The sequence below is a fragment of the Hibiscus syriacus genome, unplaced genomic scaffold (genome assembly GCF_006381635.1).
Source record: "Hibiscus syriacus cultivar Baekdansim isolate YM2019G1 unplaced genomic scaffold, ASM638163v2 tig00013960_pilon, whole genome shotgun sequence".
NCBI lineage: Eukaryota > Viridiplantae > Streptophyta > Magnoliopsida > Malvales > Malvaceae > Hibiscus > Hibiscus syriacus.
This window is the reverse complement of record NW_024062312.1, coordinates 1,862,035-1,886,027: the sequence shown is the minus strand read 5'-3', so window position 1 is coordinate 1,886,027 and position 23,993 is coordinate 1,862,035. Positions and strand designations below refer to the sequence as shown.

Sequence of the window (23,993 nt, the reverse complement as noted above, 5' to 3'; positions counted from 1 at the left end):
ATATTCGTTAAATTTTATGAGTAGAATTCGTATTAGTGTATATTTTAATTTGATTATTATTAGGGTAAAGTATATAAATAGTCCCCTAACTTTTAGGGCGCTTGCATTTTGGTCACCAAACTTTTGAAACTTACAATACATTCATCGAACTTTTAGTTCGTTTTCATTTACGTCCATTCCGTTACCTTCTGGTAGGGATAAAAAATGTGACCATGATTGAAAAATGGTTAATAGGGATTAAAATGTGAAGGCTCAGCATGATATCTGAAATTTTTGGGTTTCTGGTTTTTTGGATGTTAGGGTTTTGAGAAGGAGGAGGAGGAGGAGATAGTTGATAGGAGGTTAACTGCCATGTCAGCGAAAAACTAATGGAGGTAATGGCAGGAACGGAAATGAAAACGATCCAAAAGTTCGATGATTGTATTGCAAGATTCAAATGTTGGGTGACCAAAATGCAAGTGGCTAAAAGTTCGGGGACTATTTATATACTTTACCCTTATTATTATTAGTTTGAGAATAATAAGAATAAGAATATGACATTACAAGGAATGATTGTAGAATTGACCCCTCAAACCTACTTTTGTTTCATTCAACATAAAAAAATTTCGTAGTGCTTTATAGCATAGGCTGTTACGTAATGGCTTTCGCATACCATCTTCCCTTTCCAATCACTATATAACACTCGCCCCATCCCCACAACTCCTTGAAATTTGTAGCAGATTCAGTGAAACATCAAAACATGGCGATCGCAAAAGTGGGGAGGATCAAACTGGGTTCTCAGGGACTGGAAGTATCAGCTCAAGGCCTGGGTTGCATGGGCATGTCAGCTTTCTACGGTCCCCCGAAGCCCGAATCCGACATGATCTCGCTCATCCATCACGCCGTCGATTCTGGGATTACCCTTCTCGACACCTCCGATGTTTACGGCCCTCACACGAACGAAATCCTCCTCGGGAAAGCGTTGAAAGACGGTGTTCGAGAAAGGGTCGAGTTGGCTACCAAGTTTGGTATAGAGTATGCCGATGGCAAAAGGAATATCCGTGGTGATCCTGCATATGTTAGAGTTGCTTGCGAAGGTAGCCTGAAACGTCTTGGTGTTAGTTGCGTTGATCTGTATTATCAGCATCGGATTGATACCAAGATTCCCATTGAAATCACGGTTTGTTTTTACCATCCTTTTACTTGATGCTCACGTAGTTGATAAAGTGTTTGTATTAATGTCACACTGAAATGAATGGATTTTGATCCAGATTGGAGAACTTAAGAAACTAGTTGAAGAAGGTAAAGTTAAGTACATAGGTTTGTCTGAGGCGTCGGCTTCGACGATTAGGAGGGCGCATGCGGTGCATCCTATAAGTGCTGTTCAGCTAGAGTGGTCTTTGTGGTCCAGAGATGTCGAGGCTGACATTATTCCAACTTGCAGGTTTATTTATTCATAAGACTTGAACAAATTTCAAGTAAAAGGGTGTTGATATTCTATGTTCTAATGTGATTTCTTTTATGATTTTCCAGAGAACTTGGTATTGGGATTGTTGCTTACAGTCCCCTTGGGAGAGGCTTCTTTTCATTAGGGTCTAAAATTGTTGAAACCTTGTCCGATAATGATTACAGGAAGGTTTGTAGTTTGTCTTTATTCTTTGGTGATACGTTGGATAGAAATTAAATTGTTTTATTATATATATATATTTTGTTTTTAAGATTGCATGATAATTAAGTTTATGTAATTAAGAATTCTTATTATAAAGAGTAGTCTCATCCATAGAGATAGATAAAGTTGAGTCAGGTTAAATCTCGTCTCTTATGTATGTCTTATTTTATGTTGATTTCGTTTTGATTATTTCTCCGCTAACGAATGCCTAAGACAATGATTTGACTGAAAATCTGTCATTTTTATTTTCACAGGTTCTACCAAGGTTCCAGCCTGAAAACATGGAGCATAACCAACGCCTTTACGAACGAGTTAATGAGATAGCAGCAAAGAAAGGGTGCACCCCATCGCAACTTGCATTGGCTTGGGTTCATCACCAAGGGAATGATGTCTGCCCCATTCCTGGAACCACCAAGATCGAAAACTTCAACCAGAACGTCGGAGCTCTGTCCGTAAAGCTAACACCCGAAGAGATGTCCGAGCTCGAATCCATGGCTGTGGCAGATTCCGTGAAAGGAGATAGATATGGCGGCGTCCTTGTTACTCACGAAGATTCCGAAACTCCTCCATTGTCTTCATGGAAACCCTGAATACCATATTCGATGAAATCTTCGTTATAAGATAGGGTCTTATAGTTAATGTAACGCCCTCAACCCGAGTCTATATGTTGTTCCCAAAGAATAAAGTGTATACCAAAAGTAGCAGTTTGTGTGTGTTTGTCATGTTGAGATTGTGTATTCCAAGGATAATAAAACTACTGTTTCTGAAACAAGCAATTTGAGTGAATACATTGTGAATGGTAACGTCGATATAATCAAATAGAGATGTGGAATAATAACTCGTAATTTTTTATTAAAAAATTGACCATTGTCGAGTTAAATATTACAAACTTTATCGTTTTATGTGTCTCGATCGTAAAGGTAATTAAAAAATATCGTTAAGTGGCAAGTGGCGTATTTGATAATTTTGAAGATTTTATTTAAAATAATATTTTTTTAATATAAAGATTTATTTCTAATTTTTTTTAAATAAATTTTTTAAAATTATCAAAATTCAAAACGTGTCACATAATAGGAGTTTTTAACGACCCTTATGGTCGTGCACTTACAATGGTAATGCTTGTAAGGTTAGTCACCTGAATTGACAAAAAAATAATTTATGCACCTAAATGAGAATAACGGTATAGTTTAGACACTTATTTTTATATTAAATCTTTTAAATTTTAATATAAAAACTAAAATTGATTAAATTAAAATACAAATATTAAAACCATAACCTATATATAGTACAAGTAGTAGCCATAGATTTGACCTCTATATTTATGTAACTTTTAATTAACTACTTATTTTAGTTATATAAATATGATATTTTGTTATCATAGGTTATAATTATACATGTGGTGGTTTTATATTTTATATGAATTTCGATTGGTCTATAATTTATTTTATATAAAATTATGACATTTTCTGAACTATTATTTTGTTTTTTATATTATATTATGTTTTAATAATTTTAAAAAATTCATATTATATAACCATATCCTATCAAATATTTTTCACGTCTTTTTTTTACGCTTTTTAACCCCCTATTGTTTATAAAGTTTAGGGTATACTACATCAGATACCACTAAACTTTAGGTGTGTATCATTTATATCATTGAACTTTCAATTTTATCAATTATAATACTGATCTTTGATTTTCGTTTTAATTATACAATTGAGCCGTTAAATCATTAATGGCATGATGACGTGATTGACGACTGTCTACGTGGCTGACGATTGGGGACATAGACACCTCACCAAAACGACATCATTTTGATCCATCTGTTAACGATTTAACAGCCCAATGATATAATTGAAACAAAAATCAAAATTCAGTGCTATAATTGATAAAATTAAAAGTCCAAAGGTATAAACAATACAATGCTTAAAATTTAGTGGTATGTACCCTAAAGTTTATCTATCAGACTATCACGCCCTATTGTTAGTTCCCACCAATGTTTTTCCCAACTTGGTACTCGAAAGTTTTTTTTTGGTAAATTACAAATTTCATAATTCAACTTAATCTCACATTTATTTTGGTCATTAAATTAAATTTTTTAAATTTATATCACTCAAATTTAAAGATAATTTTTTTAATCATTCCATGATTATTTCAACAACTCAATGAATACATGACCTATTTTATATATATTCCTATTATGTGAGCCCCAAGTCATATTATTCTTTTTATCATTAAAATCAATCATATTTCTTTGATTAAAAAATGTCACGCGATATAACTTTGGGTAAAGTACATAAATGGTCCCTTGACTACAAGGCGTTATTTTGTTGAGTTCTTCAACTATTAAAATTATAAAATAGTCCCTCGACTATAGGGTGATACATTATTGAATCCATCTCCTATTAAAAGTAACAAAATCATCACTCGACTATTAATATGTTCTAAAACTCGTAATTTTTTTGTTTGTTAAAAATTTATGACTCTCTGAGTTGGAGGTTAATTTCTTAACTAAGATATGACAATTGTTTGAGATTTTATGATAATATTTTATCATATTATAATCAACATGTTAATTTACAACTTAGATTGTCGTCAATATTTTAACAGAAAATGACAAGTTTAGAACATTTCGTAACTTTTAAGAGTCGTGGAATTCAACAAAGCAATATACTATAGTCAATGGATCATTTCTTAACTTTTAATAGTTAGGAAATTGAATAAAAAATGCCCTATAGTCGAGTGATCATATGTGTACTTTACTCTATAACTTTTTATTGGTCAAAATTTATTAAGGATATTAAAAAAATTAGGTGAAGTGAGTAACACAATTTTTTTTTTATAGAATCAACTAATTGTATTTAAAATAGTAAATATCTCAAATTACAATAAATATTTATAATCACAATTGTAAATTAAGCACATAATTAGGAAAATTTCGTATAACCATTGAAACAAAACTAGCAGCTTAAGATCACGTAAGGACCATGCAAGGAAAGATTAAATCTAACCAAGAAGCTCAAACAAAGATAGATACAAACAGATCTCGTCTCATCAGTAAACAAACCACAAAAGGGGATCAAGCTATTGAAAGACCATCGAAAAACCACAAATCAGACTCGAGCAACGTGAAAAGATATCCACGAACTCAAATCGGGTATCCAAATCCAATATGAGAGTCCAAAGCAAGGAAGATCAACAAGATATCATATAAGTGTCATCCTGATCAGTCGTGGCAATGTCAAATCAACCATTAGAAAAAGATAAACGAAAAATGACCAAAGAATCGAAAAAAATATGTCAAAAAGCATTAGAAAATGTGCCATAAAGGCATATGAAAACATGCAACATAAACATGCTTGTTGAAAATAAAAAACAAATGATAATAAAGATACGATATAGAAAAGAAAAAGACAATAAAGAATATCGACAGTTGGCAACCATCATTAAAGTTGGTGACGCCACCGATCAACAAAGACGAAAAAGAAAAAAGATGAACGACACACCAATGAAAGAAAATTAGGTTTTTCCCCACCACTTTTAAAATGGGCCAAAAAAAATTAAGAACAACATGATAAAACGCTTATAGTTTAGGGGCATTCGATTTTCAAGCATTGTTTTGAAAAAAAAGATCTAGGCAGAAATGCCATTGAAAATAAATATTTCACGTGTATCGTGATACATTTTTTTATTTTCTTAATTAGGAAGAAATTTGCATTGATCGAAAAAAATATCGGGTAATGTAGCGTTTTTCGAGAAGACGATTAGACGATATAATATCCTTCAATTTCCGTACATGTAAAAGACATCATATCACTCAATTATTTTTTTTGAAAGACAGTTTTGGGAAATCACATAATATCCTTTTTAATTAAGAATATTCAAACGGTATGTGTTCGCATCAATTTCTCATTCAACACTCAACCGTTTTGAGCATATGAGATATCGTTGTAACACTATAGCAAAACATGTTTTTAGCAATGTTTTAGCGGCATTTTGAGAGCAAACGCCACTAATTCCAAACATATAGCGACGTTTATATAAAAAAACCACAAATGGTAACATCAGTGGTGTTTTTTTAAAAATCGCCACTACATACTATTACTTTAGTGGCGTTTTTTACAGAAAAGCCACAATAAGGTTTATATATAGCGGTGTTTTACTGACTATTACTTTAGTGGCGTGTTTGACAAACGCCACAATAAGATTTATATATAGTGGCGTTTTTAAAAAATGCCGCTATTGACTACTACTTTAGTGGCGTTTTGTCACAAACGACGCAATAAGATTTATATATAGTGACATTTTTTAAAAAATGCCTCTACTGACTATTACTTTAGTGGCGTTTTTTACAGAAATATCGCAATATTCAATTTATCTAATAATTAAATTTATGAATATGTTGATGTTCAATTTAATATTCAAGGGTAAGCGACTACTATCAAATAAAAGTTGAAGTTGGAGTGAGAGAAACAGAGAGAGAAGCAACATATTAGAAAAAATATGAAGAACTTCAAAATCAACTTGAAGCTATGAAGCAACAGAATCAAGCGAAAAATTATTCATCCTAGTTGATTTCTTAGGTTAATGTTTTGTTTATTCTAGTGAACAATGTTGAACTATACATTTTAGTTAGATGTTTGTAAACTTTGAATTATTCATATTTTTATGTATTTTTACTTAATTGGAAACGTAATTTCATTTTAAAGTTGTTATTGGATATTGTTACAAGTTAAATTTAGGTAATACAAAGTAGGAATAAACATATTGAAAATTAGTTGTGATTAGCGGCGTTTTAGGATGAAAAACGCCACTAAAGGATTACATAATAGCGGTGTTTTTGTGGAAAAATGCCACTAAATACATAATTATTAGTGGCGTTTGAATCTAAAACACCGCTAAAGAAACTAACATTTTGCGGCGTTTGTGTACAAAACACCGCTAAAGAACATGACATTTCACGACGTTTGTTTGCAAAATGACGCTAAAGAACTTGACTTTTGTCGCGTTTGTATGCACAATGCCGCTAAAGAACCTGATCTTTTGTGGTATTTGTTAACGTAAAACGCCGCTAACAATTTCAGCGCTCATTTGGCATGCGCTTTTTGTAGGTTTTTTTTTGTGCCAAGAGTGTTTTTAGCGACGCTTTAAAACGTCGCTATAGGAAAAAATATGCCGCTATAGAACTATTTTGTTGTAGTGTAAAGATATCATGGAGTAGAAAGTGAATCAGTATATTCATTATTGAATATACATTTTTACTCTTAGAAAATATATCTCAAAGTTTTCAATTATCACAATTTTTTCAACAATTCCAACATGCAGGTTTATTTATTCATAAGAATCAAACAAATTTTAAGTAGAAGAGTGTAGGTATTGTTTGTTTTAATGTGGTTTCTTTGCAGAGAACTTTGGGATTGTTGCTTAGAGTCCCCTTGGGAGAGGCTTCCAACAGGGCCTAAAATTGTGGAAACTTTGTCCGATGATGACAGCAGCAAGGTTTGTAGTTTATCTTTCAGAATTTCCTGAATAATTTCTCATCGGGGCTGGCACTCGTGACCGAAATCCGAAATTGTATATATATATATGAACATGAGTATAGGTATATGATTTTTCGTGAATCCTTTAAGTAGTTCCAGATTTCTATTCTTTTTACTGATTTTCTTATTTTTCAGTTCGACTTATATAGTTGTATTGATGATCCGACATGTTCGGTTTGGTTTTTAATCAATGTGAATGACTCTTGTCTAGAGTTTTGCAAGGCTGCAAGTACAGCTTGCAATGGCTTGGGTTCATCACCAAGGGAATGATGTCTGCCCCATTCCTGGAACCACCAAAATCGAAAACTTTGACCAGAAAACACCCGAAGAGATGTCCGAGCTCAAATCCATTGCTTCAGCAGATTCTGTCAAAGGAGACACATATGGTGGCATGATTGTTACTTACGATGAATCCGAAACTCCTCCTTTGTTTTCATGGAAACCCGAATGAGTACTTAATGCAACTTCCATATTTGATGAAATCTTCATCATGAGGTATGGTCTTAACTCTTAAACTTAATGTATTGCCCTGGATATTTGTTTCGAAACCACCATGATCAAGTCTATTGGTTGTTTCTAGAGAATATTTGTATGCCAAAAGTAACAATAAGTCTGTTTTTATGATGATAACTTGCTAAGTTTGTCATGTTGAGACTGTGTATTCCAAGGATAATGAAACAATAGTTTCTGAAACAAGAAATAAGACTCCATTGCTGAACCTGTTGAAGCTACAGTTAGAAGAAAGAAGAAGAAATGGAAACAAAGGCGAGGAGAATAAAGCTAGGAACCCAGGCCTAGAAGTGTCGGCTCAAGGTCTAGGTTGCATGAGCATGTCAGCCTTCGATGGTCCACCCAAGCCCGAACCAGATATGATCAACCTTATCCACCATGCCATCAACAGTGGAGTCACTTTCCTTGAAGCTTCTGATGCTTATGGTCCACACAGTAGTGAAATCCTTCTGAGAAAGGCCTTGAGATTGGATATAAGGGAACGAGTCCAATTGGCTACTAAATCCAATGCTTGTTTTGTTGATCGTAAAAGGGAAATCAGGGGTGGTGACCCTGCTTATGTAAGGGAAGCTTGTGAAGCTACTTGAAACGTCTTGGTTTGGACTGTATCGATCTTTATTATCAGCACCGGGTTGACACCAGAGTCCCTATTGAAATCACAGTAAGTGTTGAACATATCCATGTCAGCTATATCCAACAATGTTTTTGGATAGTTAGACATTCCTAAATTTTGTGTCTCTCATTGCCTTTTCATTTTCTCAACTTGGTATTGTTGCTTATAGTCCTTTGAGGAGAGGGTTCCTTTCCTCGGGGTCTAAACTGATGGGAACTTTTTTGGATGCTGACTTCAAGAAGGTTCGTTCGATCCCGTAACATTTTCGACGAATGTTCCCGAAACAAAATGTTTGTGTTAAATGCTTAGACATATCAAAGTGAACATATTTGTGTCGGGGCTCTTACTCATGTCGAACACTTGCACTTGTGTCTGATCCAAAGTTCTAACTAGGGGATAGCTTGATTTTCTGCTACATGTTTCTAAATTGCTTTCTTTCAATGATAACTCACAGATATCTATCGATTTCCGCGGTTACTTCCGAGGTCCCAACCCAAAAAATTCGACCACAACAAACACCTGTTTGAGCAAATCGATGAGATGGCTACAAGAAAAGGGTGCAGGTGCAGCCCATCACAGCTTGCCTTAGACTAGGTTCATCACCAAGGGGAAGATGCCTGCCCAATACCAGGAGCCCCAGGTTTGAAAAACTTAAACATGAGAATACAAGGGTCATGTTCTATAATACTCATGTCCGAATATGTGTCGAGCACCGATATCGAGTACGAATGATTCAAGAAAAATGAAGAGTCGAAGCAATATAGAAAACCACATATTGACTTAACCAAATCTATTTTATACAAACACAGTTTCAATCTAAGAAAAGGAAAATATACTATTGGTTTTTCTTCTAATCTTGTGTTTGGTTTTGCACATTATGCTTTGTGCTTTAGTAGAGCGGCTCCAATGGTTGATCTCCTACAGTTCCAGATAATTTCGACTTCCATTGATTCCCAACAGCAAACTCGGCACTGGGATCCTTTCCTTCTCTGGTAATTTCCCTAACTTTGTTCACTCTTTTGATAACTCTTTTCACTGCAATGTCGACGGCATCCTCGAATCTTGATTTCGGATTTGCATATATGACCTTGGGGATCAACTTCACAACTTCTTTTCTCATTGCTTTTATTCGATGCTCCGAATACCTCGAAAGTGCTCTATCGATGCTCACGTTGTAGGTTTTGATGTCGTTTTCAGGGATGTAAGCTGAATATTTGGTGTAATTCTTAGGGAAGTACCATATGTATTGTGCGTAGGCCGAATACGGATGGAAGAAAACCGGTATACACCCCGAGATGATCGAATCGAAAGTCGAGCGCCGAGTGTACGAATCCCCCGGGGGCTGTAGGCAAAATTTGCAGTCCCTAAACACTTTGATCACTTCAACTGGTGTGTCACATTTGTTTCCCTCAGCCTTACAATCAAGAAACCTGCATGTTCGATTCGTTGCCGATAAACATTGATCGATGATCTCACCCCGGATTGACTCCTTCATGGTCGGGCGCGGTGCACCGGCGAAACAGAACAGGTGCCGTCTTTTTCGACCTCGGACTCGTTTTTGCCAACGGATCACATCGATGTCGCTCAACGGATGGAAGTAAGTCGGATAGGGTACGGCGAATTCATTGCTCCATGAACTTGATTCTATAGACAACATTGTAACGTTCATAAATTCAGGCAAGTTCATAAGCCTACTACCCCAACTGGATTCGTTATCGGATCGTCGCCGGAAATCCCAAGCGATCCTCCCGGCAACAAAGAAATGATCTCGACCGAACATCCGTTTCCATTCGAGTTGTTTCCGAAGCCAATCGACGATACCGAACGCCGAAGAGTCTCGGACCGATTCGTTATAGCCCCATAGGTAGCGCCCCACGTCGAGGCCGGCATAAAAGGGTATGTAAACAGCAGAAGCCATGGATGAATCATTGGTCAAGCACTCGTATTGCTGAATCCTTTGATGGAAGATGAGCTCCAACATGAACTGATTCGTTTCGAACCAGTTTTCTCCCGATAAAACACCTTGGGGTGTGTCGACTTTGGGACCAAACCCAGAATTCAGCAACGAAGGACACATATTAAACCACTTCACAAGGTTCCGACAATCCTCGAGAACCTCGACGTTGAATCTCCGAGGAAGACGATGAACATATATGTATTTTCCCGAACATGGATCAGTTATATTATCAACTACAGCTAATGAAACATTATTTTCCGGGAAAGGAAAACTCTGGGAATCTTCGGAAATTGGATTTGAGACCGGGATTTCAGAAGGTTCATCAATGGCGGCAAGCTGGATAGCTTTCTGGGTTTTCTCGGAATCAAAGGAGACGTCATTGTCGGAGCTGTAGAGAACTGAATAATCCAAGCAAAACAATAACAGACAAAAGACAAAGGAGACAAGAACAGTGCACCAGAACTGGTTATGGCAGTGGCCGCCATTGATGATCAGTTTCATCTCCATGTTTGAGAAAGTTATGAAACGGAAGAAATCAATGGCGGCTGAGGAATCATATGTGGGATTTGAGTTGAAAACAAGGAAAGAAGAAACCGACAAAGCCATTTATTAAGTACAGTGAAGCCATTAAAATGCAGAATAATAATCTTAATGGAAAGTTCTATTCCAAACATGCAAATCCCACGTTTCCTTTTATTACATGTTCCAAAGTTATTAAGCTTTATTATGTTTCCCTTTTTGTCTTTGAGAAGGATACGTACTAAGATCGGTTTAATTAAAACTTAACTAGTATTTAATTAATTTTAAAAAATAATAATTTAATTTGACTCGATTTTTTGAATTTCATATCATCATAATATCTGATCCGACTCAAATTTAAAGAAATTTTACTCGTTTTAAATTTGATTATTTTTTTACTCTTACTCAAAAATATTTCTGGATCTATCAATGAACATATCCATAAACAGATAAAATTATAAGATACTATATTGACTAAAAAATTTCTTTTAGTAAACCTGAATACAACCTGATCCGATCTGAATCAAATTATTTTTTTAAAAAAAATTTGATCTCATTAATTTAAATTCGAATAATTTGACCATTCTAACTTATATAACTCAATAAAACATTTTACATAAAATATTTAAATTGTATTATAAATTTACTCATCGTTAAAGATAAGTTACATTGCTGACCACCATATTTTATGGATCTAAATAGGAATGGTCATGAGTCGGGTTTTTGGTCCACCCGACCCGACAAAACAAGATTTCATCCGACCCGAACTCGACTCGATATATAACTTAGAAACCCGTTCCGACCAAAAATAATAAAAAATATCATTTTTATTCATTTTTATTTAATAAAAACAGTAATTTAATTGAAAAAAAATTATATATAAGGGTATTATTATAATTATTCATAAATATATAAAGTAAAAATTATATATTTTTTCGGATCGGGTCGGATATTTTTCACCCTAAACTCGACCTGACCCAAACCCGATTTTTTTTAAAATAAAAACACGACCCGAACGTGTCGTTTCGGGTTCGGGTCATGCCCATCCCTAGATCTAAATCACTTGAGACCTCTGATTTTTTAATTTATAAATAAATAAAAAAGTAAATGAGTAAATTGTTCTTTTAATAATTTTCTTAAATTTGTTGCTTTATATTAACTCCTCCAACGCATAAAGTTGGATTTTTTACTTAAATAATATCATTTAAAGGATATTTTATTAAATTGATATCTGAACTCATTAATGATCGAAATATTACTCATTATTAATTACATTTTATTAAATTGATATTTAAAGTTATTTATTATTGAAATAATACTCATTATTGATTAGGGTCATGGGATCGAGTCCCACGGAAGACATTTCATAATTCGAATGTCTCCTACGGAAGCTGCTCTCAACCTGGCGTTGGGGGCAACTTACTATCCTACATTCCCCTTACCTCATTATATATGGGAATAAGTGTCAGTTAATTTATTAATTGGGTGTGTCACGTAAGACAAAAGACATTTTGTTAATTATATTTTTTATCAATGAAAATTGGATTTTATTAATAAAAATAAAGAAATGAATCTACAATGCATTCAAGCATAGAAAGTAAAACGGAGACAGTAATCAACAAAAACTCGTACAAAAATAAAAATATGAAATATGAAAATATGAATAAAAATGAAAATTTTCTTGAGAATGATGATAAACATCAAAAGAATTCAATAACCTACATAAAAACTTTTTATCTTTGTCGAACGAGATGTTTTACAGAGTAATAAAGGAGTGGTGGGCGAACCAAATTATCTGACAGATTGATTATATAGGTAAATAACATTTTACTAAAGAGAAGATCTGACAATATTTGACCACTAACAAATCAATCAGAAAATAAGAACATTATGAGGCTATTTGTACGAGCACCAAAATGACCACAAAATTATGCAAAAAATATACCAAAAGTTGTCAGAATCGTGTCATTAGAGTATAGAAAATGCGTGGAACAAGAGTAGAGAAAAACGTGTCACAAAGATATAGATTCTTATTCAAAATTGAAAAAAAAACTCAAGAAAAATAGAAAATAAAAGTCAGAATAAAAAAGTAAGAAAACTAATAATCACCGACGGTCAATAATTAATAAAAAATTTATATCATCGTCGACTAAATAAAAATAAAAAGAAAGCGGAAGATGACATAAAAATATTAAGAGAAAAATTTATATTAAAAAAAAGAAATTCCCCTATTAATTATATCTTTATTACTTATTACATATTGAATCGACAACAACAAATATTTTATTTGATTGAAAAAAAGTGTGTTTCACATATAATTTTTTTTAAAAAAAATTTCTTTTCTTGATTTTATATTTTTTTATAATTTTAAATTATTTCCTACATTATATTCTTCTCAATTTACATGAATAATCATATTTGAATCAAACTTAAAATAATAATGATGTATTAAACATTATAAAAATACATTAATATTATTGTCATATACAATAAAAATGAGAAAAATTGTAATATCAGTGATATCTGCATGAATTAGTTCCACATTACGATGCATCTCAATTTTGATCATTTCCTGTTAGTTTGGAGATGATGATATTGTGTCGGTGGACGCTTTCACAGGACTGAATAGATTCGACTCGTTAATCGACATATAGTATATAAGATATTTTATATAGCACCATGACATGTAATCCTCTAAAACCTTAAATTCAAATATGGAGAAAATATGAGAATAAATATATGACCATAATGTTGGTCCCACAACATTAACTAGCAGATGAGATAAGAGCCCTAACATGAGCCTTGAGCAATGTTCAGTGTTGGTGAACAACTATAAGTGTTAAGATTAAGACAATAGTGTTGGTTATATCCAGGTAAGTGTTTAACGGTTCAGCTCAGTTTTCCGTCAAAAAAGTTAATAGATGTTAACATCGAGAGATCATTTGGTTACAGATTGATAATGTTAATGACCAATTTGTAACTTTTGAAAGTTTGATGGGGAAAACAAAAACTTACTCGAAGTTTAGTGACGATTGGTGTATCTTACCCCAATATTATTGTACAAAAATAATAACTAAATAAAATTTTAATGATATTACAAAAAATAAATAAAATGGTCAGCCTCATTATACACAATTCTTCAAAGAATCTCCGGCCCCTTGGAAGAAGCAATACGAGAGAGCGAAATCCGCCATGAAAATACCAACTAGAGAGGTAACCACGGCAGAAGTCGTTGACTCGCCGACACCTTTGGCTCCTCCCGTGGTGGTGACTCCCCAAGCACAGCTCACTATCGATATAACCATACCGAAAACCTGAGACTTGATCATTGCACTAACTAAATCCCACGAACATAAAGCCCTTTGCGCTGAATCTAAGATAATATTAATGCTGATCCCGTAAACACTATCGGCCAGAAGGGCACTTGATGCCATCCCAATTGTGAAACACATCAGAGTAAGAAACGGTAAAGCTAAGGACGTAGCGATAACACGGGGTGTGACCAAGTAATCCACTGGGCTTGATCCAAGAACTCTCAGTGTGTCGGTCTGCTCTGAAACCTGCATTGTTCCTAATTCCGCAGCGAATGCACTCCCGATTCGTCCAGCAAGCACAATCGATGTAACCACGGGACTTAGCTCCCTTGAGAAAGCTAAGGCCAATACCCCGCCAATTGATCGGTTCAAACCCAATCGGGTAAATTCTCTAACAAACTGAATGGTGAAGGCCATGCCGACAAATGCAGAGGTTAGAAGACAAACCCCGACTGATTTTGGTCCAACTCTCTCCAGTTGTTGGAGAGTATTCCTCCAGTGGACTTTACCTTTTAAGGTCCGAATCATAACCTGCCCTGCGAGGACAAGAACAGATAATCCTCTCCACAAAAACATCGGAGGAGACCATCCGCTTAAGAATGTCTCTGGTTCAGAAGAGGGTGCATTGTTCATATTGTGCTCTAATTCTAGCAAAGGGGCATACTCATAGCCGTCATCGGTGCTGGAAATCATAAACAACCTAGTTTTACGGATCGGTGTAAGAAACCGTAGACTCTGTTCTCTTCTGGTCAAGCCAATTTGCCTTGAATACCAGCCTCCTAGTTTAACCGATCCATGATATTTACTAGTGCTCCTTCTACAATAGGTTTAAAGCATCAGCCGTAATTCCATTTATGAATCGATAGTAGATTCTCAGTGAATTAGAAGAGAGAAAGAGAAAGACCTGCTCTGAAAGTAATATACCGGATGAAGTCGATAAGTTGTTCGCATATTTGCCACGTCGTCCCTGAACTTCAACCATAAGAGAGTTCAAGTAAGACCTTAAAGTTAGAATATTGCATGAATCGAATCCCAATCAGACAAAAGAATACACAAAACAATATATTCTTCTTCTTTTTCTCGATTTTTGCTTTCCTGAAAATGAAATTTAACCAAAAATCATCAACAATAGTTGTTTTTCGTCTAAACACATGAAAAATCAACATTGTACACAGTTGTTGAATTTAATAAATGAGTAGGCTAAATCCAAGAGGTTTTTAGGCCTTTTTTTCCAAAATTTGAATTTAAGTTGGCCTAGCTTGAGATTGAATCGGAAAGAAACCCTAAAAAGTTAATCTTAACAGCTCAAAGAAATCCTTCAATTTTAGTACAATTGCAAACAAAAGCGCAAGCTAGCGGAATACCCGAAAGCAGAAAACAAAGGATTATCTCAAGAACAGTTCAAAATTCCACTGCCCAATTACTCCAAATAGGTAAATTCACCTTCAGAACAAAGATCCAAGCTCATTTTTGCTAAATAAAACAATCTATAAGCGGAAAATTGATGGCAGCAGATTAAACCCTAAAAATCAAGAAAATAAAATGAACAAATAGTAGGAAAGAAGAGATGCAAAATACCTCTGACTGGAGAGAAGAATGGTAACGATCGCTATGGAGTTTGGCGGCTGTTGCACTGCACGGATATAATATAAGAAAACTACAAAAATAAATATATTACAATTATGGGTAAACTACACGTTTAGTGTCTTAACCATCACTTTTGTTTTATTTTGATCACCTAACAATTTTTTCAAAATCAAAATCACACCTGACGTTTAGTTTTGATTTCATTTTGGTCACTCATAGTTAAAAATAATAATGATAATGTTGACGTGTCACCATAAAGCAATTCTACATCATTATTGAAAAAAGTAAAAAATATCATCTCAACAGTTTTATTATTATTCTAACGGTAGGTGACCAAAATAAAATCAAAACGTAACGTTATACATGATTTTGAAAAAAAAAATAGTTGAATGATTAAAACAGAAAAAATGTGATAATTGGGATACTACTTGTTGTTTACCCCTATACTTATTATCAATCAGAAGTATATCGACTTTAAATAAATTTTAGTAATTTATTTCATATATAGTAAAGATTTTAAATAAATTATAATTTACTTTTTAAACAAATTAATCTTTTTCTAAATTCATTTTTGAGCAAAGCTTAAATATAAAACTATTTTCCAAATTTAACGGATACGCGGATCAATGAACACATTCGACTTTTATTGTTTTATAATAATTTTATTTATAATTATATATTTACGTAAACTATGAGTTTAGTATCTTAATTATTAATTTTAATTTATTTTAGTACCTAAACTTTTACATTTTTTAAAATTATACCTAGCATTTAGTTTTTGTTTAATTTTAATACTCCGTAGTTAAAAACTTAACGGACTCGTAGGCCGCCACATCTACAACCGTCGATCATTGCATCCGTCAGTTGATGAAGCTCTAACTTTCCAGCCCGCATCTTGACCCATGAACGTGATATTGGCCTCCATTTTATCAGGAAACACTTTAATCTCTCCAAATCAGCTGAGAATTTGATTTCTTCATCCTTCGATCTCCATGGTCCACCATTCAATGGGCAGAAACTAGACTACATTAATCAACACGTCATTCTCTCGTGGTCTACCGTTTGGATTGATTGTTCATCCTCCGGAATTATGCCACATTAGTCCATCCATTAAGTTTTTAATGACGGGTATTAAAATGAATTACAAACTAAAAATTAGGTATGATTTTGACAAAAATAAAATTTAAAATACAAAAAGCCGTTTACAGTTGATCCGAAATACCGTCAGCACCTTACTCAGCGTCTCGGTGCCATCGGTCATTTCCTGGAGCAGAAGTTTGGCTGCCCCCAGGACGTCGAAGGATGCGTCCTCGGTGAAGATATTTACGTGGTTCAGGCACGCCCTCAACCCCTGTAACAGCTTCTAGCTTATCATGTATCCAATAAGATTGCCATCCACGTCGAAAATAAGCATTTCCTTTCCATGGCAGTTCATGGATTATCTTCATATCCAAGCGTACGAAGCTCTACGTACCAAGTATGTACAGTTTTTAGCTACATATGTTCGTATTTTTCGGTATAAAACTTATACATGGATGCCGAAAGACGAGTTATTGATCTTGCCATACTGCAAAAATGCTAAGTACATGTTTTACCATGTGAAGGCAGTAGAAAGGTTGTCCTTGTGGTTCCGGTCGATAGTTTCGGCAGTCGGTTTATGTAAATCCGAGGGTTGCCGGCGAAATCCCGATGTTGTGGATGTCTTCAGCTTTGAGAACAAAAGGTAACACCATAGTTTTTGCTATTGCAGTTTGCTGAATAGCATCAATGTCCCTACTTTTGCTTATTGTTCGAGTTTGAATAGCAGTTCTGGATTTGAATAATGAACACAGGAATTTTGATGTTCCTAATTTACTTGAAGCATTACTTCGGATTCAGATCAGAGTCGGATGCAAATATTTATTAAATTTGACGAATTATATCTTTTGACTCAGTAATTTGATGGGTTTTTTAGTCGATTCAATTTGTTTAAGTTTTTTTTTTATTTAATTATAAATTTTTATAATATTCTGATATATATTGAAATTAAAATTTAACTTCAATAATTCAAAATTTTAAAAAATATTTTTTTTCCGAATTGAATTAAATTTTACTCACCCGGTTGACGACTGGTTCAATCCAGGTTCATAATTACTAATCTAAGGGATAAACTCACATTTAGTCCCGGAATTTGATAACTTTTTCAACTTAATCTCAGAACTTTTTTGGGTCCCAATTTAGCTCCTGAACTTAGGCTAGCAGGAACAACACTAATGGCACCTATGGTAAAGTTGTATATAGATCTCACCTTATATGTACAAAAGAAACTGAAAGTCATGGATAATCCAACAACGCAAACTTCACTTGTAAACTAATCTTACCACCTTCATTCACTAGCCTGGCTGCTGTTACCAGCCAATGTCCAGGAGCATCGTGCGGACCACGGACGACCTCCGATACATCTACATATTTTAGCAATTTTTTGGCACGAATTGGTGCCGGAGGACCATCGGGAAACACACCCGAATTAAGTGTGGTTGGAGCCGGTTTCTGTTGTCCGGTGAGCGTCCGTTGTGTGAACGTGAATGTTGTGCTAAGATTTGCGAGGAAACCGGCCTTACGAGAAGTTTCCGGTGCAGCACCCCACTCGGTCTTTCGGATCGTGCAGTCTGGTATACGAGTGTAAAGCAGACGAAGATGCAAAACTGTCTTTGGCCACTTCCCTTTGCTAAGGAGCTGTGCACCAGTTACGATAAAAACACCATTGGGAACGTCTTGAAACCAGTTAGGGTCATGTTTAACAACAGATGTGCATATATTTGAGAATCTCTTCCACTGGACTGCCTCTAAATATTGATCGCTCGATTTATAGTCATCAGAACCTCGCCATTGGCATGGTAGGCCTGATGGGACCGTCATTATATTCGGAAGACTAGAGAGATGCTGCACGTGTAATGCCAAACGGTTGCATTTCTTTCCTTCCAAGTATAGCCGGAGGCCAACCACAGGTTTTAGTTCACTCGAAACCTGAAATTTCACTGAATATGTAACGGAATATGGCAAAAATATGGCTGCATATGCAACCTTATACTTGCACATTTAATAGATCTTCATATCTATACATACATGTCTATGTATACATATATACCCGGACTAGAAAGGTAAAACTATAGACAAAAACATACACCAACTCTTACAAACTTCATCAGATGTTCATATTTAAAAGATTCTCCATATTCTGCCATCTAGTATGGATATGTTACTCAGATTCAGACGTTGGTCCAACATGGATATGTTCAATTTTTCTAGTTTTTTATTATATTTGGACGGACATTGAAGGTCATATCCCCATACTCATATCCGAATGTGTGTCGGAGAGTGTCGATCATGGATACTTCAAAGAAAATGAGATTAGATCCAATGTTATCGTCCACTTGCCGATATGGTAAATCAACTCCATTTTCCACTGGACCATAAAAAGTTGCATTTCATTATAACAAGGTGACAACATCAAACCTTCTACGACCCCACCCACTACGGTAGGACCTATGCTACCCCAGGTTTTCGTATATTTTAAAATATCCATGTTCGTCACCTGTATCCGACTCACTTCTAGAAATGGTATAGGGATGTGTCTCTCCAAGGATCCTCCAAATATATGAAAAAACTTGGAAAAAGAATTAGAATATCCGTTTTGGGCACGTTTTTGCATCCAACATTCACACTTGAGACCGAGTAACATAAGTTAGTACTATACATGTAAAAGTCATTCTTGCCATACTAATAAGCCGACTGCAATAAAACAAGGCTTTGCATGCTGTTTGAGTACCTGAGTAGAGCTGACTTGTATCTTAGGACCCATGAAAGCGAACTGCAGGGAAGGGCAAGAAGCTTTTTTCCTATGATGCCTCAGAGGCAGCTCACAGAACATAGGTGCCCACTGTCGCGGAACTTGAAACTCCAAGAAATATCGTAAATCCTCCGAAGCAGGCTTGTCTACACATATTCAGCAAGTTAAAGTACTTTGCTATCACAATATATATATATATATATATATATATATAGAAACAAGATCTAAATGATTTGTAAGGCTAAAGTCCTCTAATAACCAGTACAAATGTTCTTGAGCTCTCTCTACTTGGATTCTTTAAAGAAAAAATCCCCTATGTTTTTAACTTTTTTAAATCAAGTAAAATGTAGGAACAAAGGAGAGGGTAAATCGATCCCTCTAGTTTTCATGTGGTTTTGATAGACTTGATAAAAGGAAACAGATTAAAATCGAGTTGGAAAGAGAATTTGCCTCGGTAATCAAATAGATTACGGGATCTTGATGCACTTTCTCACAGACCAAACATACCCCGAACCTCAAAATCAGAAAATATACACCAGAGCAAGAGAAAGGAGTCAAGCAAGTTCTTCATATTTGAACACATAATTATAAATCTGTTCCTTTTTTTTCTCGTTTTTTATTCTTTCTGACCAAAAAGCCTATAAAGATCTCCTAGTCTTCCCACCAAAACTGTTACACTAGTGAAGATATTTGGCTATATTTTTTAACAGAGAAGGACTCCAATCATCTTCAAAATCATATTTAAAGTAATCACATAAGTTATTTCATTAGTTCGGCAGTATAATACTTACAACGAAGATACAAGTTGATTGCATGACTGAGATACCCACTTCCCGGAATCCCAGTCAGAAGAGAAGTAATTGGTACAAACTTGAAGGAAATTCCCTCCGGTTTAGCAGGTACTGTCTGGAGCCAGTTGGAATGACCCTGCAAGAATACATTTCCTCCTCTTTTCGAACAAATGATAGTGAGTCCCTACTCAAGTTGAAAACAAAGGAAAAAGGTTAATTCATAGATTCAAATGATTATTAAGAAAAAAAGAAGGATCACAAAACACTCAAGGTCTAGGCTTACATCTTTGCTCGATGTTTCTGCAATGCTGGCCAACTGCAAGGTGTTTGACTGTAAGATGCGGTTAAAGACCTCAGGCACCTACATAAACAAAATGGAATTGAGAAACAATATTGTTGTTTACCGAAATCAAGAGCCTTTAAATCTTGATGAATTGCTAGTACTTTTTGTTTGTAGTCCCCTGTTTTTCTCTGTAATAATGAAGGGCTATTCCCATCAGAAAACATAACATCTCCGAGATCCTCCAAATACCCTCTGAGCTCAGAAGCAGGAATTGAAGAGGAATAGTTCTGTCTGACACATATTAAATCTTGACCACCGATAGCCATGCCGACTATTATGTGTGTCCCATATGTCTGTATGAACCTGACCAATACAATATATTAGATATTTTTTTTTGACAAGAATACAATATTACCTTTCATTGATATAATGATCTTATTTTCCCCAGCATCCAAATTTGCAAATTTAGATACATCACCGATACAAGTTAGTAGGCAATTCTGCATGTCTGTGTATGTATTAGAATTCCCCACTCGGCCAACCCCCTTTTTATTCATTGGAAAAGGATATTCTAACCAAAATAATCCATATTACCTTTCATTGATATAATGATCTTATTTCCACAAAATTGCAGAAAACATTATATCGAAAACCTACCTAGCCAATGCTGCTGGATCCCAGTGGGGTGGAACAGACTTCTTAACTCTGTCATGTAGCACAAGTGGCGACGCTGTAAGGTGTAAATGATATAACGAAATAAAGTAACCATCGAAAGCAAGGTTTTTGGTATCTTCAGCATCATGAAGCCAATCTCCTCTCAAACCAAAGATAGAGTTAAGATAGCCAGAAGGAACTTTTCCTTGTATCGAAGACTTCTGATTAAGTAACTCCGACATCTGCATGAGAAGTAAGCTTTGGAAGCAGATATAAGGTACAACATCAAATAAATTTATCCAAACCAATATATCCATCTTAATCAGTACAGCGTTTAACAGAGTGCATAATCCTAGATCGTTTTCACAATAAACCTTGCCCTTTTGTTCTTTTTGCTTCCTTCATCATAAGGGTCCTGTAGAAACCCTTCAATATATTTAAAGAGACATCCAATTTATGCAAATACAAACCAAGTTCCCCTTCCAACTTAAAACAAATATCGTTAAATACAAATCCGATTATGCAAGTATTCTAGCTTTACTTTCTTTTCCAACTCTAAACTATGAAGTTGCAGAAGTAGAGATGTCCTTAGTTAAAAGAGTTGAAAAATCAAGTTTTATCCAGATGTGACATAAGTCTAACCTTTCATCCCTCAATTTTGAAGGCTCACCCACCACAAAGCAATGCCTATGAAATGAAACAGAAAGCATGACGCTATTTTTAATATATTTCCTTTTCATATTCAACTTCCAAGTTTCAACCTCTATTCACATAGAAAAAGACATTGTATTCAATTAATTGCTGTCAACTTCATGCTGAGCCCAAATGGCTAAAAATAAATGTAATTTAAATGCAATGGAAAAAAATTTCCATGGATAGCACCTCTGCTAACTAGAATTAATTATTAGCATCCTTGGTCAAATTTTCTTTTTTAACTTTCTTCAATCCCACAAGTTCAGCAACCTTAAAATAGTTTGTAGTACAAGTTAGCCATTTCTGGCTACATTTATCTCATCTTTTTTGGGGGGCTCAAAATAGAATTTTACCAGTGTTAACATACAAATTTTAGGATTAAATCATGATTTTTATCATTGGGGGGGTTGCAATTTTACCATATATTACCTTACAATTGAATGCTTTTCATAGGGGCTTATGTACAATTTAACCATTTTACTACCCAGGTTCGCCCCTAACACAACAGAACATATTGGAAAAAAAACTTAATCCATGGATCAATCAGGGAACAAATACAAATCAAAATTCCATAATTTTTTTGAATTATACTTTATAAACACAAGAAACCCCCAATAGAGTTCTTCAATTAAACAAAAGAGAGAAAAATTCCAGACCTGATTGAATTCAAGAACATCGGATTTGAAACGAATGCGATCGCCTTTATCGAGACGAATACCCTGAGGAACATCTCTAACAGTAAAAGCACCTGGAAACACAATGTCTCTTTTGTTGGTTTCATCGAGCTCAACCAACCTCGGTCCTTTAGCATATTTCAGCCTGAAATCTCCACTTATATCAAGCCCTTTCCCCAGAGCTTGAATTGCTCGTACCTCAATTGGTTTCTCACTTTCCTCCGTACCCATACTTCTCTTTTCTCCCCTAATTCTCTAAATCTCTAGCTCAGAGCCTCAAATCCACACCAGCAACAGCAAAAGCTACAGAAATGGAGCTTTGGGTTGATCTATTAATTTTTTTTAGAAAGAAATAGTATTACAAGATTAGAGACGCCAGCTTTCAGGACTGTAGTGTGTGTATATATAAAGAGAGGAGAAAATATATTACCTGGGCAGATAGGGTTGAATAAAAATGAAGAAGACACGTTTTGGGAGAGTTGAAAAGCAGGTTTTATTTTTACCCTTTTTCATGGGGTATTGAGTTTGAATGGAATTGGACTAGGAATTTGAAAATTAATGCGTGAAAAGAGTGGCCATTTACAGGGAGGAAGAAAGGAAAGATATTATTTTGGGTACATTTATTAAAGGATAAAATATAAAAATAGTCCCTTAACTCTTAGGTATATTATATTTTGGTAATCCAACTTTTAAAACTTGCAATACAGTTATCATAGTTCTTTTCGGGTAAGGTCCCACCGTTGCCTCAGTTAGTTTTTCGCTGACATGGCAGTTAACTTCCCGTTAACCCCATCTTCTTCTTCATGTTAACTCTTCTTCTTCTTCCTTACTGATACAACCCATGAAAGAGAAGAAGCTTGGTTTCCTCTTTTAGGGGAGTTGCTTGGACACTCCAATCTGTTAAAGATGATCAAAAGAACCAGCATACAGATCAAACTTGCATAAACACCTTGCAAATAAAGAACACAAGTAGACAAAAAGCAGTCATTGTCTCATTGAGTAAAACAAAAAGAAACAATGTTGTTTCAGACCATACTAGAGCTTGTAGCATCAACTCATAGAAAGAATGCTCCATTATTTGAACGAACAACTAAAACACAATTATATACTTCACAAATACGATGACCAGCTAAGAAAGCACCAACAATGATGAAAGCCATTTACTGCAAACCACACTGTATTTTTTAAGGTTAAATAGCAAGTATACGAGATCCCCTCTACACAGCTTTTGCCTCCCCACATGTAGGCCCTGGTTTCGAACCAAACTGATCAGTTCAGAAAATAGAACAGAACAACCAAGTACAAACCTTCCCCATTGCCTAAGTTAGCACTTCTAAATCATTCAGCAGTAAGCAACAAAGTTCTTGTAGACATCAATTTT

At 34.9% G+C, this 23,993-nt stretch overlaps 4 protein-coding genes and 1 pseudogene across 7 annotated transcripts; 2 read left to right on the top strand and 3 right to left on the bottom strand.

Annotated features, from left to right (window-relative positions):
• Nucleotides 1-681: 681 nt before the first annotated feature.
• Nucleotides 682-7,728, top strand: LOC120206748 (probable aldo-keto reductase 2). Its single transcript, XM_039206335.1, has 5 exons — nt 682-1,159; nt 1,251-1,423; nt 1,513-1,615; nt 1,903-2,236; nt 7,634-7,728. Coding segments are annotated over exons 1-5 (1,032 nt in total). The 5' UTR covers nt 682-739; the 3' UTR covers nt 7,636-7,728.
• A 162-nt stretch (nt 7,729-7,890) lies between these two features.
• On the top strand, nt 7,891-8,900 carry LOC120206611 (annotated as a pseudogene).
• Nucleotides 8,901-9,197: 297 nt separating this feature from the next.
• Nucleotides 9,198-10,874, bottom strand: LOC120206610 (probable xyloglucan galactosyltransferase GT14). Its single transcript, XM_039206209.1, has one exon. It carries the CDS (start codon nt 10,872-10,874, stop codon nt 9,201-9,203), a length of 1,674 nt encoding a protein of 557 aa, XP_039062140.1. The 3' UTR covers nt 9,198-9,200.
• Nucleotides 10,875-13,861: 2,987 nt separating this feature from the next.
• On the bottom strand, nt 13,862-15,711 carry LOC120206747 (protein TRIGALACTOSYLDIACYLGLYCEROL 1, chloroplastic-like). Of its 3 annotated transcripts, none has more exons than XM_039206333.1 (3): nt 15,680-15,711; nt 15,006-15,073; nt 13,862-14,918 (listed from the first exon to the last, which is right to left on the bottom strand). In XM_039206333.1, the coding sequence occupies exons 2-3, from the start codon at nt 15,050-15,052 to the stop codon at nt 13,913-13,915; spliced, it is 1,053 nt and encodes a 350-aa protein (XP_039062264.1). In that variant the 5' UTR covers nt 15,053-15,073; nt 15,680-15,711; the 3' UTR covers nt 13,862-13,912. The 3 variants fall into 3 exon arrangements, with proteins under 3 accessions (XP_039062264.1, XP_039062265.1, XP_039062263.1); XM_039206334.1 differs by having other exon boundaries at nt 15,006-15,068; nt 15,680-15,702; XM_039206332.1 differs by having other exon boundaries at nt 15,006-15,196; nt 15,680-15,695.
• A 2,229-nt stretch (nt 15,712-17,940) lies between these two features.
• Nucleotides 17,941-23,160, bottom strand: LOC120206746 (MACPF domain-containing protein At1g14780-like). Of its 2 annotated transcripts, XM_039206331.1 has the most exons (8): nt 23,043-23,160; nt 22,595-22,941; nt 21,249-21,487; nt 20,753-20,954; nt 20,592-20,669; nt 20,309-20,492; nt 19,497-19,663; nt 17,941-18,694 (listed from the first exon to the last, which is right to left on the bottom strand). In XM_039206331.1, the coding sequence occupies exons 2-8, from the start codon at nt 22,841-22,843 to the stop codon at nt 18,002-18,004; spliced, it is 1,812 nt and encodes a 603-aa protein (XP_039062262.1). In that variant the 5' UTR covers nt 22,844-22,941; nt 23,043-23,160; the 3' UTR covers nt 17,941-18,001. The 2 variants fall into 2 exon arrangements, with proteins under 2 accessions (XP_039062262.1, XP_039062261.1); XM_039206330.1 differs by lacking the exon at nt 23,043-23,160 and having other exon boundaries at nt 22,595-22,955.
• Nucleotides 23,161-23,993: the final 833 nt, after the last annotated feature.

Bases quoted from the DNA above. Each gene is read 5' to 3' on its own strand.
- LOC120206748 (XM_039206335.1), top strand. From the start codon at position 740: ATGGCGATCGCAAAAGTGGGGAGGATCAAACTGGGTTCTCAGGGACTG. The intron at 1,424-1,512 runs GTTTATTTATTC...ATGATTTTCCAG, and splicing joins GACATTATTCCAACTTGCAG to AGAACTTGGTATTGGGATTG. The intron at 1,616-1,902 runs GTTTGTAGTTTG...TTATTTTCACAG, and splicing joins CCGATAATGATTACAGGAAG to GTTCTACCAAGGTTCCAGCC.
- LOC120206610 (XM_039206209.1), bottom strand. From the start codon at position 10,874: ATGGCTTTGTCGGTTTCTTCTTTCCTTGTTTTCAACTCAAATCCCACA.
- LOC120206747 (XM_039206333.1), bottom strand. From the start codon at position 15,052: ATGCGAACAACTTATCGACTTCATCCGGTATATTACTTTCAGAGCAG. The intron at 14,919-15,005 runs GTCTTTCTCTTT...AACCTATTGTAG, and splicing joins GTATATTACTTTCAGAGCAG to AAGGAGCACTAGTAAATATC.
- LOC120206746 (XM_039206331.1), bottom strand. From the start codon at position 22,843: ATGGGTACGGAGGAAAGTGAGAAACCAATTGAGGTACGAGCAATTCAA. The intron at 20,670-20,752 runs GTACTAGCAATT...TTGTTTATGTAG, and splicing joins CAGGGGACTACAAACAAAAA to GTGCCTGAGGTCTTTAACCG. The intron at 20,493-20,591 runs GTAAGCCTAGAC...CAACTTGAGTAG, and splicing joins CAGAAACATCGAGCAAAGAT to GGACTCACTATCATTTGTTC.